We start from the raw sequence: 21,396 nt of genomic DNA, 5'->3' as shown, positions 1-21,396 counted from the left end.
TGCTGGCATTTACATTTGCGGCTACAACAGGCATAATTTACTAAGCCAATAGTTTTTTAATTGTGATTAGGAAATTTCTTCTTCCCCTTTCCCCTCACCCCTACTCTCTGCCTGACCTCCCATTTCTCCAAAGCCATGCTGCCCAATAGGTCTGAGAAACATCAACAAATTTATGATTTTGCCACTACCAACCATTCTTATGTTACCCCTGGAACTCCTTACCCATCAGTCCTAATTTTGCCTCCTGGAGCAGTATGAAACAATTCCTTTTTCGACCTAACAGTTTTTTTCAATTACTTTAAGAATATGAACTAGTTTTCTCCATGGGATTATCCAGTCCTCAAATATAACTATAAGATAAAGCGCCATGAGTTCAAGAGTGACCCCAGGAATCAAAGGATATCACAAAGTTGATGGAAATGTGCTCATTTGGAAGGTGGCTTGCCCTGGCTCCAGTTTGAGGCCTGGTCACATTCCTAGCTCCTAAATGAGACGCCAGTTGTCATTAGACCCTTTCGTGTACCTTTGCCAACACTGAGCATCTTGAAAACTGTCATATACTGCTAACCATATACTTATCTAAAGAATAGAAGGATGTTTTTCAGGAAAGGTTGGATGTATGACCACTGATCAGGATACACTGTGGAAGAATACACTGTGAAGGGAAGGGATTCTCGACTAGGTACCTGTCTCAGCTGGTCCCCTTTATCTCTAAGACTCTGAGATACCGTGCATTCATTTCTAAATGACTCCTGCTTGTTATATCCATCTCTAACAGTTATCACTCATACACCTGACACTTTATAGCAGAGTTCACCAGCCTATGGCTGATGTGTTCAAGATGATTCCTGGACCCATTTTAAGCTACACACCCAAATTCTATTAATTACCACTCTGGAGAATGACTGCCTGATGCAAAAGTTAGATGGTAAGTCCCTCATCTCTAATATGAATGAGATTCAGCAGCTGTCTCCTCTCTCCATCACTTAGTACACAAGAAAAGACAGATATCAGAATCTCATTTTATCAAATCAGAAGCTGACCAGCTGTTTTCTAGCAAGCCACAACATTTAATTTTCCTGGATTTCTCAACTTACCTCAAGTTTCCCAAACTGTAAAAGCGTGACTCGCCATCAGTGGACCGGACCACTTTCAAGGTGAACATAGGCTGCAGCTGCCGGAGCTCTAGTAGTACAATTGCTAGATAATGGATGAAGAGAAGGGCATCCACAAGGGAGACTGCGTATTGCACAATGCCCTGGTAATTTCGGTCCCTAGAGTCCAGGATGCGGACACCATAGAAAAGCCAATAGGAAACCACAAATAGAAAAATAAGGACCAGTAAGAGGGCCCGAAACACGAAGATCCGAGGCATTTCCACTGTCTGATGCCGGAAAAAGAGGGCCCAGGTCCCGATGAGAAGGATGAGAAGTTTAAATGCCACCGAGATGAAGAGCCCCTCACATATTGTGCCACACGGTTCCAGCTCATCTCGCCATAGAATTGGGGGTAAGAGGATGAAGGCAATGGGGGTGAGGAAAACAAGAAGACCCAAGACTGCAGCCACCGTCAAGCCAAGGTAGCGTTTGCAATCCAGTCCAACACTATCCTCCATGTCCTTGCTGATCCTAGCAATGTCCTCCTGGGAGATGCTGTGTTCCGAGGTGCCGGTGATGGCTGTGGTGGTTTCTCCCCAGTTGTCATCCTAATGGCAGGGCACAAGAAGCAATGCAAATCAAACACCACTGACTTAACCTCAGAGCAGGAAAAGTGCCTCAGTGGCCAGAGTACCCAATCCATCCCTCAACAGTAAATCCTCTGCCTCTAAAATATCCCCAACAGCACATCATCTAGATCCTGCTTCAGGACTTCTAGTGAGGATAAATGCCTCCTCTTCTGAGGCAGTTCTTTGCTCTTTGGGGATTTAATTCATTCTACTGAACTAGGAGTCACCTCAGAAGACATTCAGTCCAAATCTCTCATTTTAGCGGGGAGGAGAACTAAAGTCTAGGGAAATGAAATTACTCATTCTAAGTCACAGAGGAAAAAAGGATCAGAACCCCAGTCTTCTGACCTTGGAGCCAATGAGCTTTCCTTTATACCACAAATTGGTTGGAAGCATATCCTTTGTAATAGCTAGGAAGTGTTTGGAGGTAGAATGAGCCATAAGTAGATTACCCAGAAAAACCCTCCATTATCACGGGGAAGTGGAAGAGTGCTTGCTATGCAATTAAGGATGACCTCTTTGAGTACTAAATTTTAGAGGTAGGGGTTCTTAATAGAGTAAACATAACAATATTTTCTTGATGGCACAGGGTTAGCTGTATTTGGAGTCAAAGAAGCATGTGTGACATTGAATAAGTTACTTTAATTCTTGGGGCCTGAGTTCCTAAATCAGAATTTGTTGAGAGTTCTTCTTCACAGGTAATTTATGGGCTGTGGGGTAAGAGCTAAACGTATGTGCTTCTTTCTACTCTGCCATCTTGGCTCCTCCGGAGTTCCTAAATCAGAAAAAAAGAGGGGTTTGGACAAGAAAATATCTAAGGTCCTTTTCATCTCTAAATTGTATTATCTTCTGCTTATTATTAATATCAATGATCTTATCCTAATGTATTGAAGCTTTTCAATGGGCATGAAGGTATAGAGGGATAGCTCTGCCCCATACTAAATGAGTCTAGGGCACTGTGCTTTTAGTTCTCATGCCTAGTTTTATAATTCTTCAGTTGTTTCCCCCAAGTCAAAGCTGTCACTTCTTCCTGGCATCTGGATGTTCTTTGCAGTTAACTTTCAATATTCTAGATTTTATAAAACCATAGAGATCAATCTCATTAGGACTATTCATGAAGAAAAATAAATAGGCCTTGCAAGCTATAATACTACGTAGGTAAAATTAGAGGTGAGAGGAATGGAATACAAATGCTCTAGCTGAATGCTTTGTCTTATGGTATGGTAGGAGCAGCACCTGGTTTATGTAGACTGGACTGGTTTTTCTGGCCCAGGGAATGAAGGCTTGATTTATTAGTATGGCTTCCTTGTCCCCCTGAGTCATAAAGGACCCAATTTAAGGAGAATTGGTGCTCTGGAGGCTTTATCAGAATTCCTATTTCCCTGAGACAATGCCTTCCTGACCTGACTATTGTCAACTTCTGTGGTGAGTGCAGAGGCAAAAGAGGGTGGACTAGTGGACTGCGTGCTGTACGGATGAATACAGTTTTATATATATATATATAGCATACATAAATTATACATTGATAAATCATATATACACACATATATGTATGTAGGTATGTATATATGCATGTATGAGTGTATGTAAAATAGAATTTGTGTAGCACTTAAAAGATCAGCAAAGCATTTGACAAATTTTATATTTTTTTATCCTCAGACAACCCTGGGAGGTAGGTGCTATTATTATGCCCATTTTGAACAAGTCTTACTGATTCTAAATCCTGTAGTTTACACACTGTACCACCTGGCTAAGCTCTTAATTGTCTAATCTCACGGCTTTTTCTCAGGCTTTATCTTTCATGACCTCTCTATATATAGCCTCTGACAATGTCCATCACCCTCTGCTCTTTAGGTTTATCCTCTCCTATCTGGCCATTCCTTCACAATCTCCTTTACTGTATATCCTTGCAAACCACATATGTCTCCCAAGGCTCTGTTCTGGGCATCTTCTCGCCTTCTCTATTTCATTTGAAGATCTCATCAGTTCTCATGAATTCAATTATCCTCTCTATGTTGATAATTCCCCCAACCATTTGTCCATCCGTAACCTCTCTGCTGACCTCCAGGCTCAGACCTCCAACTTCCAATTGGATATTTCAAACTACATGTCCCATAGCCACCTTAAACTCAACATGTCCAAAATAAAACTCATAACCTTCCTCCTAAACTTACCTCTGTTCTTAACTTCCCTGATATTGTTGAAAATATTGCCATCCTCCCCATTACCCAGGCTTGACTCTTCACTCTCTCTCACCATCATTACTAAGTCCTTTCTACAATTGTGACAATACTCCTATACGTTTCCTTCTCTCCTCTGACCTTCCCCTAGTTTATGCCCTCATCACCTCAACCTCTGGGCTATGGCAACAGCCAGCCTCAAGTCTCTCCCAATCCCAGTCTGCTCTCCTCTTGGCTATGAAATTGATCTTCCTACAGTAGAGGTCTGACTATATTACACCCCTAATCAGTAAAGGTTCCCTATGACTTCCAGGATCAAACATAAACACTGCTGTTTAGTTTTTAAAGCCCTTCATAAACTGGCCCCGTCCTACCTTTCTACTTTTACATCTTAACTTTCCTCCATGTACTCTGCCATCCATTAACACTGGCCTTCTTGCTGTTCTACCAACAAGATATTCCCCTCTCCAAATGACTCCAAGCATTTTCATTTACTTTGTCCCATATCTGGAATAGTCTTTCTCCTCATTCCTGCTATGATCTTCCTTCAAGTCTCAGCTACAGTCTCATCTTCTGTAATAAGCCTTTCCCAGGCATCCTTCATCACAATGTCTTCACTCTGAGATTATCTATTTATCTGATCTGTAGCTTGTTTGTATGTAGTGTTTTACATGTTGTCTCTCCCATTAGAATGTGAGCTCCTTGAGGGAAGGGACTACTATTTTTTCCTTCTTTGTATCCTCAGCACTCAGCCCAGTGTCTGGAACACAGGAGGCACTTAATAAATGCTTGTTAGCTTGGCTTGATATAAGAAAGGGAGCCAGAGAAAATTAGCATATTTTTCTTCCATTTTTCTTAATACTTTCTTATTTTGGTCATTTGAATATTCATTTATTTTGGGCTGCCTGTTCACATTTTTAGCTATCTTGTCACTGCACTGCTCAGTAAACTCATTTAGAACCAGCAACAGTCGTGAACCTGAACGTTCCAGGGAGTTTACCTCATTGGTTTATATAGACAAGCAAATCTGTAAAACTCACAGAAAGGCAAAGTAGAGTAATGTGCCCAAATGAGATCAATACCTGGGCTTAGGGAAGTAAAGATCTACAACTGAAGGGATAACAGGGGCCATCTAATTCAGCTCCCTTATTTACAAATGAGGAAACTGTAGGTTAGAGTAGGGAAGTTACTTGTCCAAGGTCACACAGGTAAGAAGGGTTCAAGCCAAGAATCTTTCACTCCAAATCTACTATTCTTTTCACTACACCAAGCTACTTTCTTAAAACAAGTATGATAATTGAGTCACCTGGGAAAACACAAATGAAATTGAGGCAGTACCCACTGTCCCAAGGGGCCAGTGATACCTGGGTCATAACTGAACTAAATAAGTTTAGATCCTACAATAATTCAAGTGGCAAAGTACAAGAACTATGAGAAGTAGAAGCTAAAATGGGGACACAGAGCCAAGAACTGCTGTAAAAATTAGTTCTTCAACTCAAAAAATAACATACGGAAAAAGAATCTTGCCAAAACTGAGTAACAAATTCATTCAGAACATAGTCCACCAGCTATATGTGGTTACTTTTTTGTAGGAAGAATTCCATGTTTTGGACCATGCCTAGCAAAACTCTTGATATTTTAACAAGTTAAAATGACTAAAATGATCAGTCACCCTTCTCAAATCACCATTCATTCTCTCTTTTTTTACTCACCTTCTATCTAATATACATACATGTATGTGTGTGCATGTATACATATGTACATATATACACATATTTTATGAGTGTATACACAAACATATATATATGTATGTATGTTTAATCTTTAATGGCATGTATGCATACATCTGTGAATTATATAAGAGCCAGGTAACTCTAAAGGTTGCCCAGCATTCTTATGCTTAGATAATAACCACACCAGCATATATACCTATATGCTCAAGAGGTACCCTGCAGAATAACTTCCAAGGGCCTGCAATGAACCAGAAGATCCCTTGAACCACAGCTCTTACTGGAAGTTAGCTGTCTATGACAGCAGCGGGTACCTTGCAAAAAAAAAAAAAAAATCTGGTCCAAACCTATAATTAGAGAGTGGTCCTCAAAAATCTTAGGGTCATTTAGCAGTTCAGGAATCGGAGGGAAAGGCCTATAGTGGTTAAAAAAAAAAACAAAACTGAGCCATGCTACACGGACTCACTAAGTAACCTTGTTTGTATATCAACTTGGGAGAGGAAAGCAGTAGGTCCTTGCCCACTCCCTGAGATATGTTCAGTAGCTGGTATGTATGTGTAATCAGAAAGGAAGCATGACATAGGGTAAAGAATGTTGGATTTAGAATTAATGGACCTGAATTCAAACCTTAGCTCTCCCACTTACCTGTGTGACCTAGGGCAAGCCACTTAAACTTTCTAGGCTTCACTATCTTCTTAAAATAAAGAAAGGGATGGACTAAACTGCCTGTGAGGTCAATTCCAGTTCAAAAATCCATGAGCCTCAATTAACTCTAAGGTTCCTTCTTACTCCAAATCCTTATTCTATTATTTTGTGATTCAGAGGGAGACAATGAAGTCCCAATCCTGTGTTCAAATCCCAGTTTATCATTTACTGCGTAACCCTGGATGAGTCTAGGCCCATGGGGGATGGATTAGATTACCTCTGCAATTTGTTCCAGTCTAAATCTGTGATCCTTTGGCCTCTAAGCAGTATTATTTATTGTATCCATAACAACACAATATTCAGAGAAACAACTTTACAGCCGGATGCACTAGAATACTGTGAAGGAAGCTTTAGTATACAGTCTAACACTTGGGAAAGTTAATGCCATGGAGCCTTAACCTGGCTAAGATCATTGCCAACCCTCTGATGTGCATCTGAGACTAAAAGCCCCAAGGGGTTAACATCTAGTTTGATTGTAATGTATAAATAACACTAGTATGATATAATATCAGGCAGGGAAACATTCCTGGGAGACATGTCTACACATACACATCTCTTTAGGCAAACATATGTGCACACTTCTGGAGTTTGATTTGCATGTCTGAGGGTATGTGTACTATCCCTTGGATGGTTCATCTGAGGGGGTGGCGGTGTCTGACTACACATATGCCAATGTGTGGTCTGTTTGTTAACGAATTTCCATCTGGGGAGTCGGAGGTGGGGGGCGTGTGGAGGGGACTGAGAATCTATGGATGCAGCCTCCCAATGAGTGTAATGGCAAATTCCATTGTTTCTGATTCTCACAGTGAGCTCTGAATGCTACCTTCACTTCTTTCTCCCATCCTTCCCAGTGCTAATTGAAATACACCATCACTCTGACTTTTTAAAGGTGACTCTGCTACAGGAAGCGGCAACTCAAGGATTATATTTTTTCCTTCTACATAGAAGAACGATTCTATTCAGAAACAAGTGGCAGAATCTCAGACTTAGAAAATTTAGCCTAACTTGCATGTTACAGGCATTCCTTGGACAACATCTCCAACAAGAGATCATCCCACCTCTGCTTACAGAGATATTGGAGAACCCACTGCCTCCCAACATGGTTCATTCTCCTTTTGGATAGCTCTAATTATTAGGAAGAGGGCTCTTTCTCTTACTTTGAGCCTAAATCTATCTCTGCAAATTGCAACCATTGTTTCTAATTCCGTTAGTTTTTGGGGACCAAGCAGAATAAGATACCTACCCTCTCTCCCTCAAACCTTCTTTTGTCTAAGTTAAATAGCTCCAGTTCTGTGACCAGTTATAGTCTGTTTCCAGTCCTCCCTCTCATTACCTGTGGCAACACAGCCTCTAGTCAGTTACTCCTCTCCTTTGATGCTCCGAAATGATTCCTTTTCTTTGATTAGGTCTAATAATTCTGGCTTATCTCTGAGCACCACGTAAAGTGTGGGGAAGTAGCCTCTGACTTAGAGGCAAAGCAATCACTGAGCCAACAAAGCACTGGGCTGTAGGCCCTCAAACAAATGGAAAGAGCTAGATAAAAGTGAATGAACATATCAGCAAAAAATAGTGAAACCCACAGGAATGATAAAGACAGTCTACTAAAAGCGAGAAAAAAGATGGACTGAAATGGGTGTCTGCCGTGAAATATTACCCTTCGTTCCTGTTCCGTTCCCTCTTTCATCCTTACCTGTACCTCCTCTGCTCGAGTCGAATCATTCCCCAACAGTGGTTCTGCTGGAGGGGCCTGAATGGTGACCGATTTTTCTGAACGGTTGCCATCTTTACTTCGGGGGGATTTGTGTCTCTCTCGATTTCTCTCCCTAAGGAACAAAAAAAGATACAAATATGGATATGGATACGGAGATGAAGAAATAGATATAGACATGCAGGCTGTTGTTACTGCTGATTGAACTGTGTCCAACTCTTCATAATTCCATGGACTTGGCTTTGGGGTTTTCTTGGCAAAGATATTGAAGCTGTTTGCCATTTCCTTCTCCAGTGTAGCCCCATTTTACAGATGAGGCAAACAGGAGTTGGGCGACTTGTCTTGGGTCACACAGCTAATAGGTTTCAGAGGCTGGATCTGAATTCAGATCTTCCTGGCTCCAGGCATAGTGCTCTTTCCAGCTGCCCAAAAGCTATAGCTATGTTAAGATAATTAGCTACAACAATTTCTTTCATGATTATTCTCTTACTTATCATGAGATCATAGGATTTAGTGCATGAAGGAACCTTAGAAATCACCAAATTCTCACTTAAAATTCAGCATCAATTCTTTCTGGATTTATGAAAATGTAATTACTTCTGCCAGTATGCAAACCACACTATACTCTCCAGGTGTCAAATTTGTTTTTTTCATGTGGAATTTTCTTTCTGATGACACTTATTACCTGTGTGACCATGGGAAGGTTCCATCCTTGTCGGGCCTCACTGTTCTCATTTGAAAAATGGGGATGATACAGTATCTACCTCACAGGGTTGCTGGATGATCACATGAGAATGTATGCAGAAATTCTTGATGAACCTTACCTTGCTATGTAAGTAAATGTCAACTGATATTATACTTCCCTTGCCAATGGCATGAATTAGAAGATACGGCTTTTTCTTGGCCCTACATCTTGGTCTGGCAGGAACAGGAAAGGGATTCTAAACCCATAGTAGATGATATGATTTTATTATCAATCCCATAAGTTCAGGTCTGAAAGTCATTCTCCAATAACACCAGCTGATCTTAGAAACCCTCAAATACCCACAAGTGGGGAAAATAAACAGGAAAAATGTCAATGTTTTCTTTCCTTCTTTTTAAAAAAATATGATCCAAGTGGCTATAACCACTTAAGGGAAATAGGCGTTCAATACCAGATCAACGTTCTGGGTGGTCGTCCAGGGATCCCGGAGCACACCCTACAGTAATCCAATCTGGAGGTTACAAAAGGTATCAATCATTGTGGCAAAGCCCACAGAGAAATGGGGTCACAACCTGTGCATTAAACACAGATGGAAAATGGCACTTCTAGTCACAGCTGCTGACTGAGGATCAAAGGGTCCCAACCATTCAGGCCCCTCAGTTGGCTAGAGTAAATAAATAAGTGGGCTGCTCCTCTTTCCCATGGGATCCCTGGGCTCCTCAGCGCAGCCTCTGCTGCCAGCCAAACACTTGCCCTCATTCCCAACAATGGTCACAGTATTCTAAATAGATCTAACAGTAAAAAACATCTATCTATCTAGATAAAGAGCCAGATAGATAATTTGTTGTGAAAGTCATACAGCTCACAGCAAAGTGGGATTAAAAAATTTATTTTAGAAAGTTAGTGGTAATTTAGACAAAAATTTAAACTATTTGTACCCTGGCTAACACTGAATTTCCATCTTACCAATACCTTCCCTCTCTAAGGTAAGGTGCCACCTTTCTATTTATTCACTTAATCTCTCTTTTTATGTACAAAACATATACAATACAAAGTAATCTCAAGAGGAAGAGAATGATAACTGACTTAGGAACCAACCAAATCACATACCCACTGCACCCTTCTGATTGTTTGTATCAATCATTAAGCACCTACTAAATGCCTACAGTGTGCCAGGCACTCTGTTAGATGTTAGAGATAAGACGACAAAGGTGGACAGTTACTTCCAGGAAGAAGCTTATCATCTATTGGAACCCACCGGTAGTCCCGTACAAGTCAAATCCTAATAACCCATGAACACTTATTGAGCACTGAGCATGGGCTGGTCACTATGTTAAGCTGAGAATGCGGAGAAAGGCAGTATCAAAATCCATGGGAAATCACAAGATCACAGATTCAGGGCAAAGGAGAAGGGATGGAGGTGGGAAGAGGAACCTGAAAAATAATTTAGTCTAGGAACTGAAGCACATAGATACGAGGTGATTTGTCCAATGTCAAGCTGCTAGTAGCAGAGGTAGGATATGAACCCAGGCAAGCCTGCGGACCCTAAGTCTAGAGCTCTTTATACTACATTCTGCATATCAGATGATCACTGGAATGACTAATTCTATGGCACTGGCCCTAACCTGTGCCTACCTGGGGAGTAGCAGCACAGGGCCAGGCACTCCTACGTCTACTCCTACTTGTTTCTAAGGGAACACAGAGTAACAAAAGAACAAGAAATTCTCTATAATCTGATAATACTTTGATAAAAATCAGGGTGAGCCTGTTAAAGGGATCACTATCTGATAAAAGGAAGTTTTTTGTTTTTTCTGAAGTCTAGAGCCCATAGCTATCCACAAAGATCCTGGCTAACTGATCTGATAGCTAAACTTAAGTGTCAGCCTGAAGATATCAATGAAAGTTTTTATTTTCTTCTTTTTCCTCTTAAGTGGTGCCATGCAAACAGCTATCAAGTGTTTGTTTGTTTTTATTTTTTAAGGAGGCTAACTAGATAAAAGCTTTCACAAACTAAGTCAGGATCACTAAAGGCCTCATTATGATAGAAGACTGGCTAGGCTAAGGTGACATGGTGAACTGGTCATTCTAACAGTGTTTGTTTTTAAAGGATGTGACCTGTAAAAACAACTTTCTCACAGGTCACCAGTTAAATAGAAGCTTTCCCAAGCTTCCCCTACAAAACTTCCTAATTCTCATTTGTGTATATTCTGTACATTTTGTCTTCCCCATTAGAATGGAAGATCTCTGATGGGATTCTGCCTCCGTCTTGGTACAAGAATAGTGGGGTAGCTAGGTGCCCAATGGATAGAGGGACCCGCCTGGAGCCAGGAAGATTCATCTTCTTGAGTTCAAATCAGGCATCAGAACTGTTATAATTAGTCATGTGATCCTGGGCAAATCCTGTTTGCCTCAGTTTCCTCCTCTGTAAAATGAGTTGGAGAAGGAAATGGCAAACCACTCCAGTATCTTTGCCAAAAGAACCCCAAAATGGGGTCATGAAGCATTGGACATGACTGAAACAACTGAACAACAACCATTTAGCGTAGTACCTAAGAATGAATCAATCAATAAGCATTTATTTATTCAGTGCTTACTATGTGCCAGGCACTGTGCTAAGTGTGGGGCATACAAACAGAAGCAAAAAACAGCCCTGCCCTCAAGGAATTTACAATCTAATGGCACAAAGAAAGTGTTTGATTGATTAATGAATACTAGAGGGAGATGCTTGATAGTCAAAGGATTGACTATTGACCATCACACCATTCCTTAACTTCGAGGACAGGCAAGAGACAGACTCCATAACAATTATAATTCTCCACGAAAACTCCTAACCCAGAATCATAGCTCTGAAATGGTCCCAGAGACATCTGAATGCACAAAAAAGTCTCTGAGGACATCAGTATGCTTTCTGCAATATGCTACCATAGCACCCAGTAAATACCATAGACCTTAAAACAGTAAAGACCTTCCAGATGTCCTCAGGGGTAGGGGACAATATTTATAGGTCCATAACATCATAGATCCAGAAGGCCATCTGATCAAATGCTCTCATTTTACACGTAAGAAAACTGAGACTCAGGGAGATTAAGTGACTTGTTCATGGTCATATCAGTAGTAAGGACCAGAGGCAGGATTTGAACCCAGACTCTCTGATTTCTCCCTGAAACAAAGGCTGACTTCATTACATCAGACTCAGGCATTTTCTCTAGCTGTCCCCTACTCTTGGAACGTTCTTACTATGCATCTCCATCTACTGACTTCCTTTAAGCTCCAACTAAAATCCCATCTTATACAAGATATCTTTCCCAACCCCTCTTAATTCCAGTGTCTTCCCTCTTTTAAATATTTCCTACTTATCCTGTAGGGGCAGCTAGGTGGTACAGTGGATAGAGCACCAGTGCAGGAGTCAGGAGGACCTGAGTTCAAATCTCTCTGCAGACACTTGACACTCACTAGCTGTGTGACCTTGGGCAAGTCACTTAACCCCAACTGCCTCATCCTGGGTCATCTCCAGTCATCCTGATGAATATCTGGTCACTGGATCCAGATGGCTCTGGAGAAGAAGTGAGGCTGGTGACCTGCACAGCCCTCCCTCAATCAAAGTCAAGTGCAAGTCTTGCCATTATTTCTCTGATGGCATGGTCTTCTTCAGCAGTGAAGGACAAACACACACACCTATCCCGTATTTAACTTGTTTGTACATGTCTGTTTGTCCTCATAAGATGGTGAGCTCCTTGAGGGCAGGAAATGTCTTTTGCCTAACACAGCATCTGGCACACAATAGGCATTTAATAAATGCTGACTGGCTGACATCAATATTTTGCCATTATTTAGTGCTAAGTCATGGAATACTCAGCCCATGAAGAATTAAAGCTACTGGTGGGCCTCAAAAGCCCAGGTCTCCACTACGATGCCATACAGCCTCTCCTTAGGGATTTATGTACCTATAGATGTGTCCGATGGTTTGTATCTCAGTGGGTTCATAATATTAATAGCTTGTACTTATGTAACTATGTAAGGATTGCAAAACACTTTATATACCTTATGTTTTATACACTTCTGATGCTCACAACCATCTTGTGAGGCAGGTACCATTCATAATCCTATTTTTCACATAGGAACTAAAGCTCAGAGAACTTAAATGAACTGCCTAGGTTTACACAGAGTAGGTCAGAGGTAGGATCTGAACTATGGTCCTTCTAATTCCAAGTACTCTTTCCATTATACCCCACTGTCTTATAACTTAGATGTAGCTATGATAGCACAGAGATCCTTCTATCAATAATTCTATACTAACTGGCTGTGTGGTCCTGGACAAGTCATTTAACTTCTCTGCCTCAGTTCCCTCATCTGTAAAATGGTGATAATAGTCCTTACCTCACACGTTGTTAAGAAGATCAAATGAGCTAATATTTGTAAAGCACTTTGCAAACTTTAAAGTGCTATTATAACTGGCAACTATTATGATGATGATGGTGATATGATGGGAAAGGAGGAAGAAGAAGAAGAGGAGAAAGAATAACAATAAAATCTTAAATGCATATAGTGCCTTAAGGTTTATAATTAATTTAAATTAAATTAACTTAAATTTTATATCGATCCATCATCTCATTTGACCCTCACAAATGCCCTTTGAAGTAGTTGATGGAAGTATTCCTCTACTCATTTATCAGAGGCCAGACCTGATTCATAGAGATTAAGTGATAGAGCTATCCCCAGATAAAATGGGTTTCCTCCCATGAGAGGTCCATAGCCAGGCCCTGGGTGGCCACTTGTGCTGGATTAGATGGAGTCTGAGGTCCCTTCCAACTATGAAGCTCTGTGATTCAATGACTTGCCCAAGGCCATATGGCTGGTAAGCATCTAAGCTCAATCTGGCGATTTCAATGTCCTATGTGTTATACCCACCTGTTAATACAGGTGCAGATAAGTGTATTTGTATAACTGTGTGCATGTGAGTAAAAAAAAGAAGAAAATCTGTAAGAGTATCTGAGTGAGGTATGTATCTCTCTATGTTCATATGTGTGGCTATGGAATATAAATTCAAGTTAAGCTGACGGCTACTACTTACTCCTTCCTTCCCTCCTACAACCATCCCAACTTCTAGGGTTCTGTTTCTGAGAAGGCAGATTTTTCCCAGCCTGATTCTTCCTTCCCACAAATAGCCGTATCATCCCCATTGTCCTTTATCCTTCCCCTTCCCTTTACCATCAAGTGGTCCCTACTTTTTCTCTCCCATAACCCCAGGCATAAGCCTCTTTCATGTCCTGCCTAATTCTGATGTCATCTCTAAATGAATCCACTGCCAGCTCCAAGACTGTTCCTATGGCACTTGGAGCTGTGTGGTAGATGACAAAGTTGCAAATAAAAGACAGATCTCTACTGAAAAGTAGTTCTACATTTCTATTGAATTTGTTTCACTTCTATACTTCAAATCTCAATCATTTCTGGACCCCGCTATAACAAAACTGAAGAAGAAATACTAATCTACACAAAAAATGGTGGTTTAACAGCACTTTCCTACCCAACATTCCCAGCAAGCTAACTGGAAACTCTCCTGAGACTTCAGCTTTGCAGCCAGACTACAAAACTAAGACAACAGCTAGACAGTTCTCATTTGTCTATCAACCTGGAAACTGGATTACTCTCAGAGGGTAATCACAATGTCATCAGGAGTATCCAGTTCAGAATCATTTTATCATTCCCCTTTTGAAATCAGACTCCTACTGAAATTACCAAAAAAAAAAAAAAAAAAAAGTGTAGCCCCTTTCATATCCAACTGTCTTATTCAGATATATTCAAATTCTGAGCATGTCTAAAAAAAACAAAAACAAAAACAAATACAAATACAAAAACCATCACTCATTTTTCATAGACATACACACCTGGGTAATGCTCTATGCTTGGCTAGATTGAGGAACTTTCTCCTTAACTAGTCCTTGGACAGGTACTATTACTGCTTGGAACACTGATAAAGGACACATTTGTTATGCACCATTTATAAAATATACCCCTTGCCCTAAGGGGTTCACAATCTCTATAGCACAGATAATACACCACAGTCGCAGAATTCATTCACCGGATAGAATGGTTAAAGTCCAGCAGTGTGGGCAGCTAGTCAATTGCATGCATCTATAAATTTAATCACAGCCTAGATAGCTTTAGAACAATTTCATGAGATTGGAAGCTGGAAGAGAGACCATGTGGTCCAGCTCCCTCATTCTACAGACAAAGAAGGATATCCATGACTTTCCCAAGGTTATTCATGTAGCAAGAGAGAAAGAATTCAAGTCTAGCTCTGACGTCAGATCCTATGCCTATAACACCACGCTACCACTTAGGTCTCTTGAGCTCCACAGATACTTGATTGAATCCATGAACTGTTCTATGTGTTCACCTGTCACTAGCGGAATATTAAGGTCTCACAGCATCACTGAATATTGGAGAGGAAAGGGATCTCCAACCCACAGCCACCTGAATGCTCCAACAACAAACCCATGTGTAGTACTGAGCAAAGCAGGTGGGGATAGAAGAAAGAGCCCAGAAGGGTCCCTGAAAAAGTAGATTCAAGTCTCACTTTTGCACTCCACTAAGTGTGTGAACTTGCCAAGATGCCTAGTCTATAAACCTTAGTTTTCTCCTCTGTAAAATGGGGGTAATGAAACCTAGGCTACTCACCTCCTAAGGCTACAGATGAAGAAACTGAAGCCCTGAGAGGTCCAGCAAATGGCCTTCATCATACAAAAAGATAGGCAGAGAACTTAGGAGGCAAACAGGTCCGCCATCTCCAAATCCAGACTGTTGTCATTAGGCTAGAAAGCCTATCAACATGTAGATATCTCAGACGGCCGAAGACGAAGATGAGGGTCAAGGCCCTTTAATATTCATGAGAGTGTGCCACTCAAACTGACACTAGAGACCAGCAAGGGATTATTCACGCAACCACAGCTAATGCCTATTTGCAAAGTAGTGAGCTGAGCACAAGAGAGAGACACAAAAAGAAAGGCTATCCACAAGGAGCTTTTAGGTTGGTGCTATAGACTCACTGGTTTAGAGCAGCAACGGGCCTTAAAGAGGTCTTATTATCAAATCGTTTTCTTTTTAAAAAAGAGGAAAAAAGAGTGACTCACCCAAGGTCACACAGATATTAAGTGTCAGGGCCAGGTTTTGAACATAAATCCTCTAGGTCAAATCTTAACATTCTTTTCACCATACCACAGTGTTCTCCTAGTAGAAAGAATACTTGAAGTCTTGAGGTCAGAAGACCTAGGTTCAAGTGCTGCCTCCAGAACAAAGCTATAGGATGCTGAGCCAGTCATTTTAACTGTTTCAGGTCTCCGTTATCTCATTTGTAAAATGGGGAGGAGACTTACACTATCAATTTCACAAGATTGCTATGAGGAAAATGTTTCATAAACCTCAAACACGAAGTTTAAGTGTTAATTATTATAAGTCTGTGAAAGGTGGGGTGATAAGTTGCCTATATAAGTAAATAGAACATCCATTAAAATAGGACATGTATAGGAGAGAGGTATGCATGCTAGGAAATCAGATCAGGGATTATTTCAAGGAAACAGAAGAAAGAGGGAAGGGCTTCATGGAAGAGATGGTATTTCAGCTAAGCCATGAAGGACGTATTAGATGTCAACAGGCTGAGTGAGTTGAAGAGGGAATTCCAGGCTAGGAAACTGTAAATAATCTATCTTCCTCATTTCATCACTGAAAACCCCTACTTTCCCCTCCAAAAGAAAAAAAGCACAAACAATTCATTAAATCCCTCAAAATGCTGCTTTATATAATTTTGGGGAAGAAAGGGAAAGCTGGCTATGTTGACAAGGCACATGCTTTCCAAGGCAGGTCTAAGGACTTAAGACTGTAACCGTTCTCAATGTTTGGAGATGTTCATGGATTTATTGGATGCTTATTCAGTTGCTAACATTCACATTTATTTATGCCCTAATTTGCCTCATCTGAAAGGGCTGCCAGAGTTCCGGCATCTTCTGTGTCGTAATCAGTACTGTTGTTATGAACTCTCTGGAAAAACTCAAAATACTCAAACTGAGATTCCAAAACGAGTACTGCAATCTTCGGTTGGGGGTTTTCAGTTGTAAGTCTACCTTTCGGTTCCTTTTACGTCCCATTTCTGTTAGAAAAGCCTTTTCTAGGCTCTGAAATGCAGTGTATTATAATAACAAGTTTGGAGACTAAACCTATCACTTTATCTGTAAGGGGAAGCTTCCCTGAATGAGGAAATTGCTTCTATCAATACAGATTAGCACTTTCTCTGCATTGATCTTCAGAGAGTCTTTAAAGATTTACCTGCTACAGTTGAGGGGTTAAGGGTCTTGCTCAGGGGTCACAGAGCCAGTTCGTATCTGAGGCAGGGTTCCCTCCTCTTCCTCTTCAGGAAGACTCATCTCCTATTCCATGTTGCCCCATCACTTTACTTAGAATAGGAATACTTCTAATAACCAAGTGCTTCACATACATTATCTCATTTGATGCTCCTCAAAACTCCCTGAAAAGTCAGTAAAGCAGATGTTATATCATCCCCATTTCACAGATGAGAACTCATGATTCAGAGGCTGACTTGTCCATGGTTACTCACTAGTAAGCTAAAACTTGGCCAGGCCTTCTGCTTGTTTTCTTTCCACTGCATCATGATACCTCTCCAATTTATTTATTTTTTCAGTCTTCTAAGCACAGTGGCCTAAGGCCCTAGCTTTCTCCTAGCCCCAACTGAAGACTTCAATGATTGATTCTGAAGCAGTATGGGAATTGATGCATTGTATTAGCCTCACCCACTACAGTAACCACCACTACAATACCTAACTAGAAATTCAGAGGCTCACCATGGCCTAACAGAGCACTCCATGGCAGCACCATGTTGAACAGGTCATCCCTTTGATGGGAGTAAAATTAGCTCCATTGCTTATAATAGCCTTAAAGAGGTTGAGCGGTGTTTTGATATAGACCTTATGTAGGCCAGTAAGCTTTGCTCAGAGGAAAAAAAACCTTTGTTCCATAGCCACAGGCTACATCACCTAGGAGGGCTATACTGATGAAGGCTGGGGCCACAAGAGCAGCCAGAATGAATGGCTCAGCTCAAGCAATTGGTGCAATGGAAAGAGCTCTGGATTTGCAATCAGATGACCTGGTTTAAATCCCAGCTCTTCCTCTTGTGTGACCTGTATCAGGTCACTCTCCCTCTCTGGGGCTCAGTTTCCTCATGTGTCAAATGAATGAGTTGGACAAATGATCCCCAAAGATCACTTCAAAGGCTAAATCTATGATCTTAGGACCCAACAGAGCTACTAAGAAATGAACTTCAAGGTACAGCTTCTAACCCATCCATAGTCAACAGGAACATCCCCTGACAGGAAAGAAAACAAATTAATACCTTCCCTTTTCATTTACATTTTTGGTTAATTGCTAAAAGGAGAGGAGTGATCCCTTCAGAGAAGCACTCAAAACTGAAAGAAACATTGCAGCTGAAGTAAGAATCTTAATCTAAAATCAATTATAAAAAGAACAAGAGGCCATCCACTGTCTTTTGCTAGAAAATCTAATTTGGCAGGGTAGTTACTCCTCATGCATTTTAAAAGCTCTTTCAGGATCCAGTTACCCGTACTGTCAAGGGAGACAAACTCCCGGCTCTACCAACTCTATTGCACTCTGGTTTGAAATGTTTTAATCTGTGAAACAATTTCAATGACATCGGTAGTAGAGGCAATGCCCGAACACACACTGGAACATTTCCCATATAAGGAAGAGGTGAATGATCAATAGTTTACCTACCCCGGTCTGTGAGATTTCTTGGAGTGACTTGAATAATAAGAATATCCAGAATACGTAGATTCGGTATCCATAGCAGAGGGCACCGTGCCCTTGGGGAAGGGGCAGGTATCGGATTTCCTTGGGAGAAAATGACCACCACTATGTAGGGTGCTTTTCACTGATGGCTCTCCTGAGACACAGGGGAGGAGTCTGGGAACTGGAGGAGTGGTCTTCCAACTCTTCAGCCTTGGGAAGGCTATGGAAGAGATACCTTAGCCCCGCAACATTCACCTAAAAGGGGAAAAATGAAAATATTACAGCAGCAGCAGGATCTAATCAGTGGCAACTTAATATTCTGAATTTTGATTACGGAGTATTTAGATAAGAGGTGGAGAGAGGCAGGTTAATATTAATGTTATCTAAGCATCCAGAAAGGGATTCAGCTCCAAGTTTCCTACTCCTGCATTTCATAGTCACCCTACACATATCCAATAAGTGGAGAGGGTACCAGTAACCCCTCAAGCCACACTCCCTCCCCCAAATCTCTCATTTGAAGAAAGAAGAGATAGTTTCAACCTTCCTTTTTTTGGTGTCTTCCCTCTGTTGATTATTTCCAATTTATCTTGTATATAGCTTGTATGTGTGTGTGTGTGTGTGTGTGTGTGTTTGTGTGTGTATATATGTGTGTGTGCGTGTATTATCTCCTCTATTAGACTCTAAGTTTCTTGTTGTCTTGTCACTGGACTTCAATGACTCTGGAAGAAAATGACAGGTTGACCACTCTGTTCAATTCTTCTTCACAAATCCAATTCATGAGCAAATCAAGATATCCCATGATGTCACTGGTCCTCTTCAGACAAATGGAAGAATGTAAGTTTCTTGAGGGAAGGGACTGGCTTTTGCCTTTTTTTTGTATCCCCAATGTTTATTAGCACAGTGCCTGACACATAGTAGGCATTTAATAAATGTTTACTGACTGACTAGCTTCCCAATAGGTAACTACAAGGAATAAACACACTCTCATCATTGATCAGTTCAGAGATACCAGGGAATCACAGGACCATAGAGTCAAAGACGGAAGAACACTGGCCTCCAAGTCACAATAACCTGAGTTTAAATCCTACTTATATCATACCAAGTAAACTCCCATTTATCTTAGATCTATTTCTAATCACTTCATTTCTAGGAAGCATGGTACAATAGAAAGAGTCCTGATGTAAGAGTTAGAAAACCTAATTTCAAATCCTGCCTTACACACTTACTACTTGTGTGACCTATGAGTTTGTGTTTCATTTCTAAAATCAGGCTAGCTGAACCTACCGGAAAAACAGATGAACACAGTAGTGAGAGTCACTAATTCCTACATGAGGTTTCCCGCAGGCCACATATTAATTTAATTTTAAAATGTAATAATATCTATGTTTTAATGTGTTTTTATTAATTTTGTTAAATATTTTCCAATTACATTTCAATCTGGCTTGTCTTGTACTCAGGAATGTTGTGGGTAATATATTTGCTACCTCTGGTTGAGGGGACTGAATAAGACAATTTTATAGAAAGCACTAGATACTATATAAGTGTGGTGGTGGTGGTAGTAGTAGTCGTAGTATACTAGTAGCAATAGTAGTAGTAATAGAAGTAGTAGTAGCAGTAGCAGTAGTAGTACTAGTAGCAGCAGCAACAGCAGTAGTAGTAATAGTAATAGAAGGGGTTGTGGTGGTAATGGTAGTGGTGGTGGCAGTAGTAGTGGTAGTAGCAATAGTAGTAGTATTTAAGGCTAAATTCAGTTTTTTAGTGTTTTCTTATTTTTATTTTTGTAGTGTCATTTTTATAATACTTATTTTTAGTATTTTCTTCCTCCTCAAATTATATTTACCAAACCATGTAAATGTTGTATCCACCCAATTGAATGTAATCTACTTGAGGGCAAGAACTACTGCTTGTTTGTTTTTTAATCTGTTTCCCTAGCTGATAGTATACTGCTGGCTACATTTATTCACTCAATAAATACTAGTAAGTGGTCCATAGTCACATGAGTACTAAGAGGGTGGAACTGAGGGTTGTACTCTGGTCCTCTGGCTCCAAATTCATTGATTTTTCCATGCGAAGTCTCTTGTTCTATCCACACCCAACACCCCCCACCAACGAGGCAGTTTTCTGTGCAAAAAGTGTCCTGAGTATATTCTTGACAATTTTACTAACTGTGCACAGATCATTCTTGCAGTCAGTGCAGCAAAATGCTAAAGCCCCTGAATTCTTGGAAAAGGAAAGCACCCACCCTCGGGAATCCAAAAGCCCTGCTTCCTTCCTTGCATCCCACCACGCTGGAACCATGTTCCATCTGTCATTTGCTTTCCTTACATCACCATCCAAACATAACAGCTCCTGTCCGAAGTTCCATATGGGAGCTGGAACAGCAGACACAGACAACAGCAATGAGCCACGTACGTGTCATGGAAAACAAAGACTGCAGACTCAGGGATGAGCAGAGAGGGAGGAAATAGAGGTGAGCTGCCCTGACTACAGTTGCCACCTCCAACTCTGGAAGCCGGCTTGTCTCACTGAAGCCAACTGTCTATGCAAATTCTATAGACTGGAACACCCTTTCTGATATATTTTAACAGCTTATAAAATTTCTAATTTTTAAAATGTCATTTCTGCTAAGGATATTTACAGAAATACGGGAGCCACATCCTTCCCCTTAACTGAGATGTCTCTCCCAGAACCTCTTTTCTCACCTTGTCGGTGTCTCACCAGCTCCCATGGGCTCAACTTTCAACTCTGTGCAAATAACTCCCAAATCTGCACATATTCTTTCTCCTCCCTCCTGCACTCCAGGTCTGTTTTATCAATTGCCTCCTGGACAC

General features: G+C 40.9%; 1 protein-coding gene across 3 annotated transcripts in view; it reads right to left on the bottom strand.

Moving 5' to 3' along the window:
* VANGL1 (VANGL planar cell polarity protein 1) overlaps window positions 1–21,396 on the bottom strand; it is a 78,860-nt gene that overhangs the window by 38,547 nt on the left and 18,917 nt on the right. For 2 of the 3 annotated variants that reach the window (XM_072644450.1, XM_072644451.1), the window contains exons 2-4: window positions 18,551–18,820; window positions 8,032–8,164; window positions 1,098–1,705 (exon numbers count right to left, since the gene is read on the bottom strand). In XM_072644450.1, the coding sequence (XP_072500551.1) occupies window positions 1,098–1,705; window positions 8,032–8,164; window positions 18,551–18,621 (812 nt within the window). In that variant the 5' untranslated portion in view covers window positions 18,622–18,820. Of the gene's footprint in view, window positions 1–1,097; window positions 1,706–8,031; window positions 8,165–17,071; window positions 17,271–18,550; window positions 18,821–21,396 lie in introns of all 3 variants that reach the window. The other variant, XM_072644452.1, reaches the window with a different exon arrangement.

The sequence above is a fragment of the Notamacropus eugenii genome, chromosome 2 (assembly GCF_028372415.1).
Source record: "Notamacropus eugenii isolate mMacEug1 chromosome 2, mMacEug1.pri_v2, whole genome shotgun sequence".
NCBI lineage: Eukaryota > Metazoa > Chordata > Mammalia > Diprotodontia > Macropodidae > Notamacropus > Notamacropus eugenii.
This window is presented reverse-complemented; position numbering and strand designations above follow the sequence as displayed.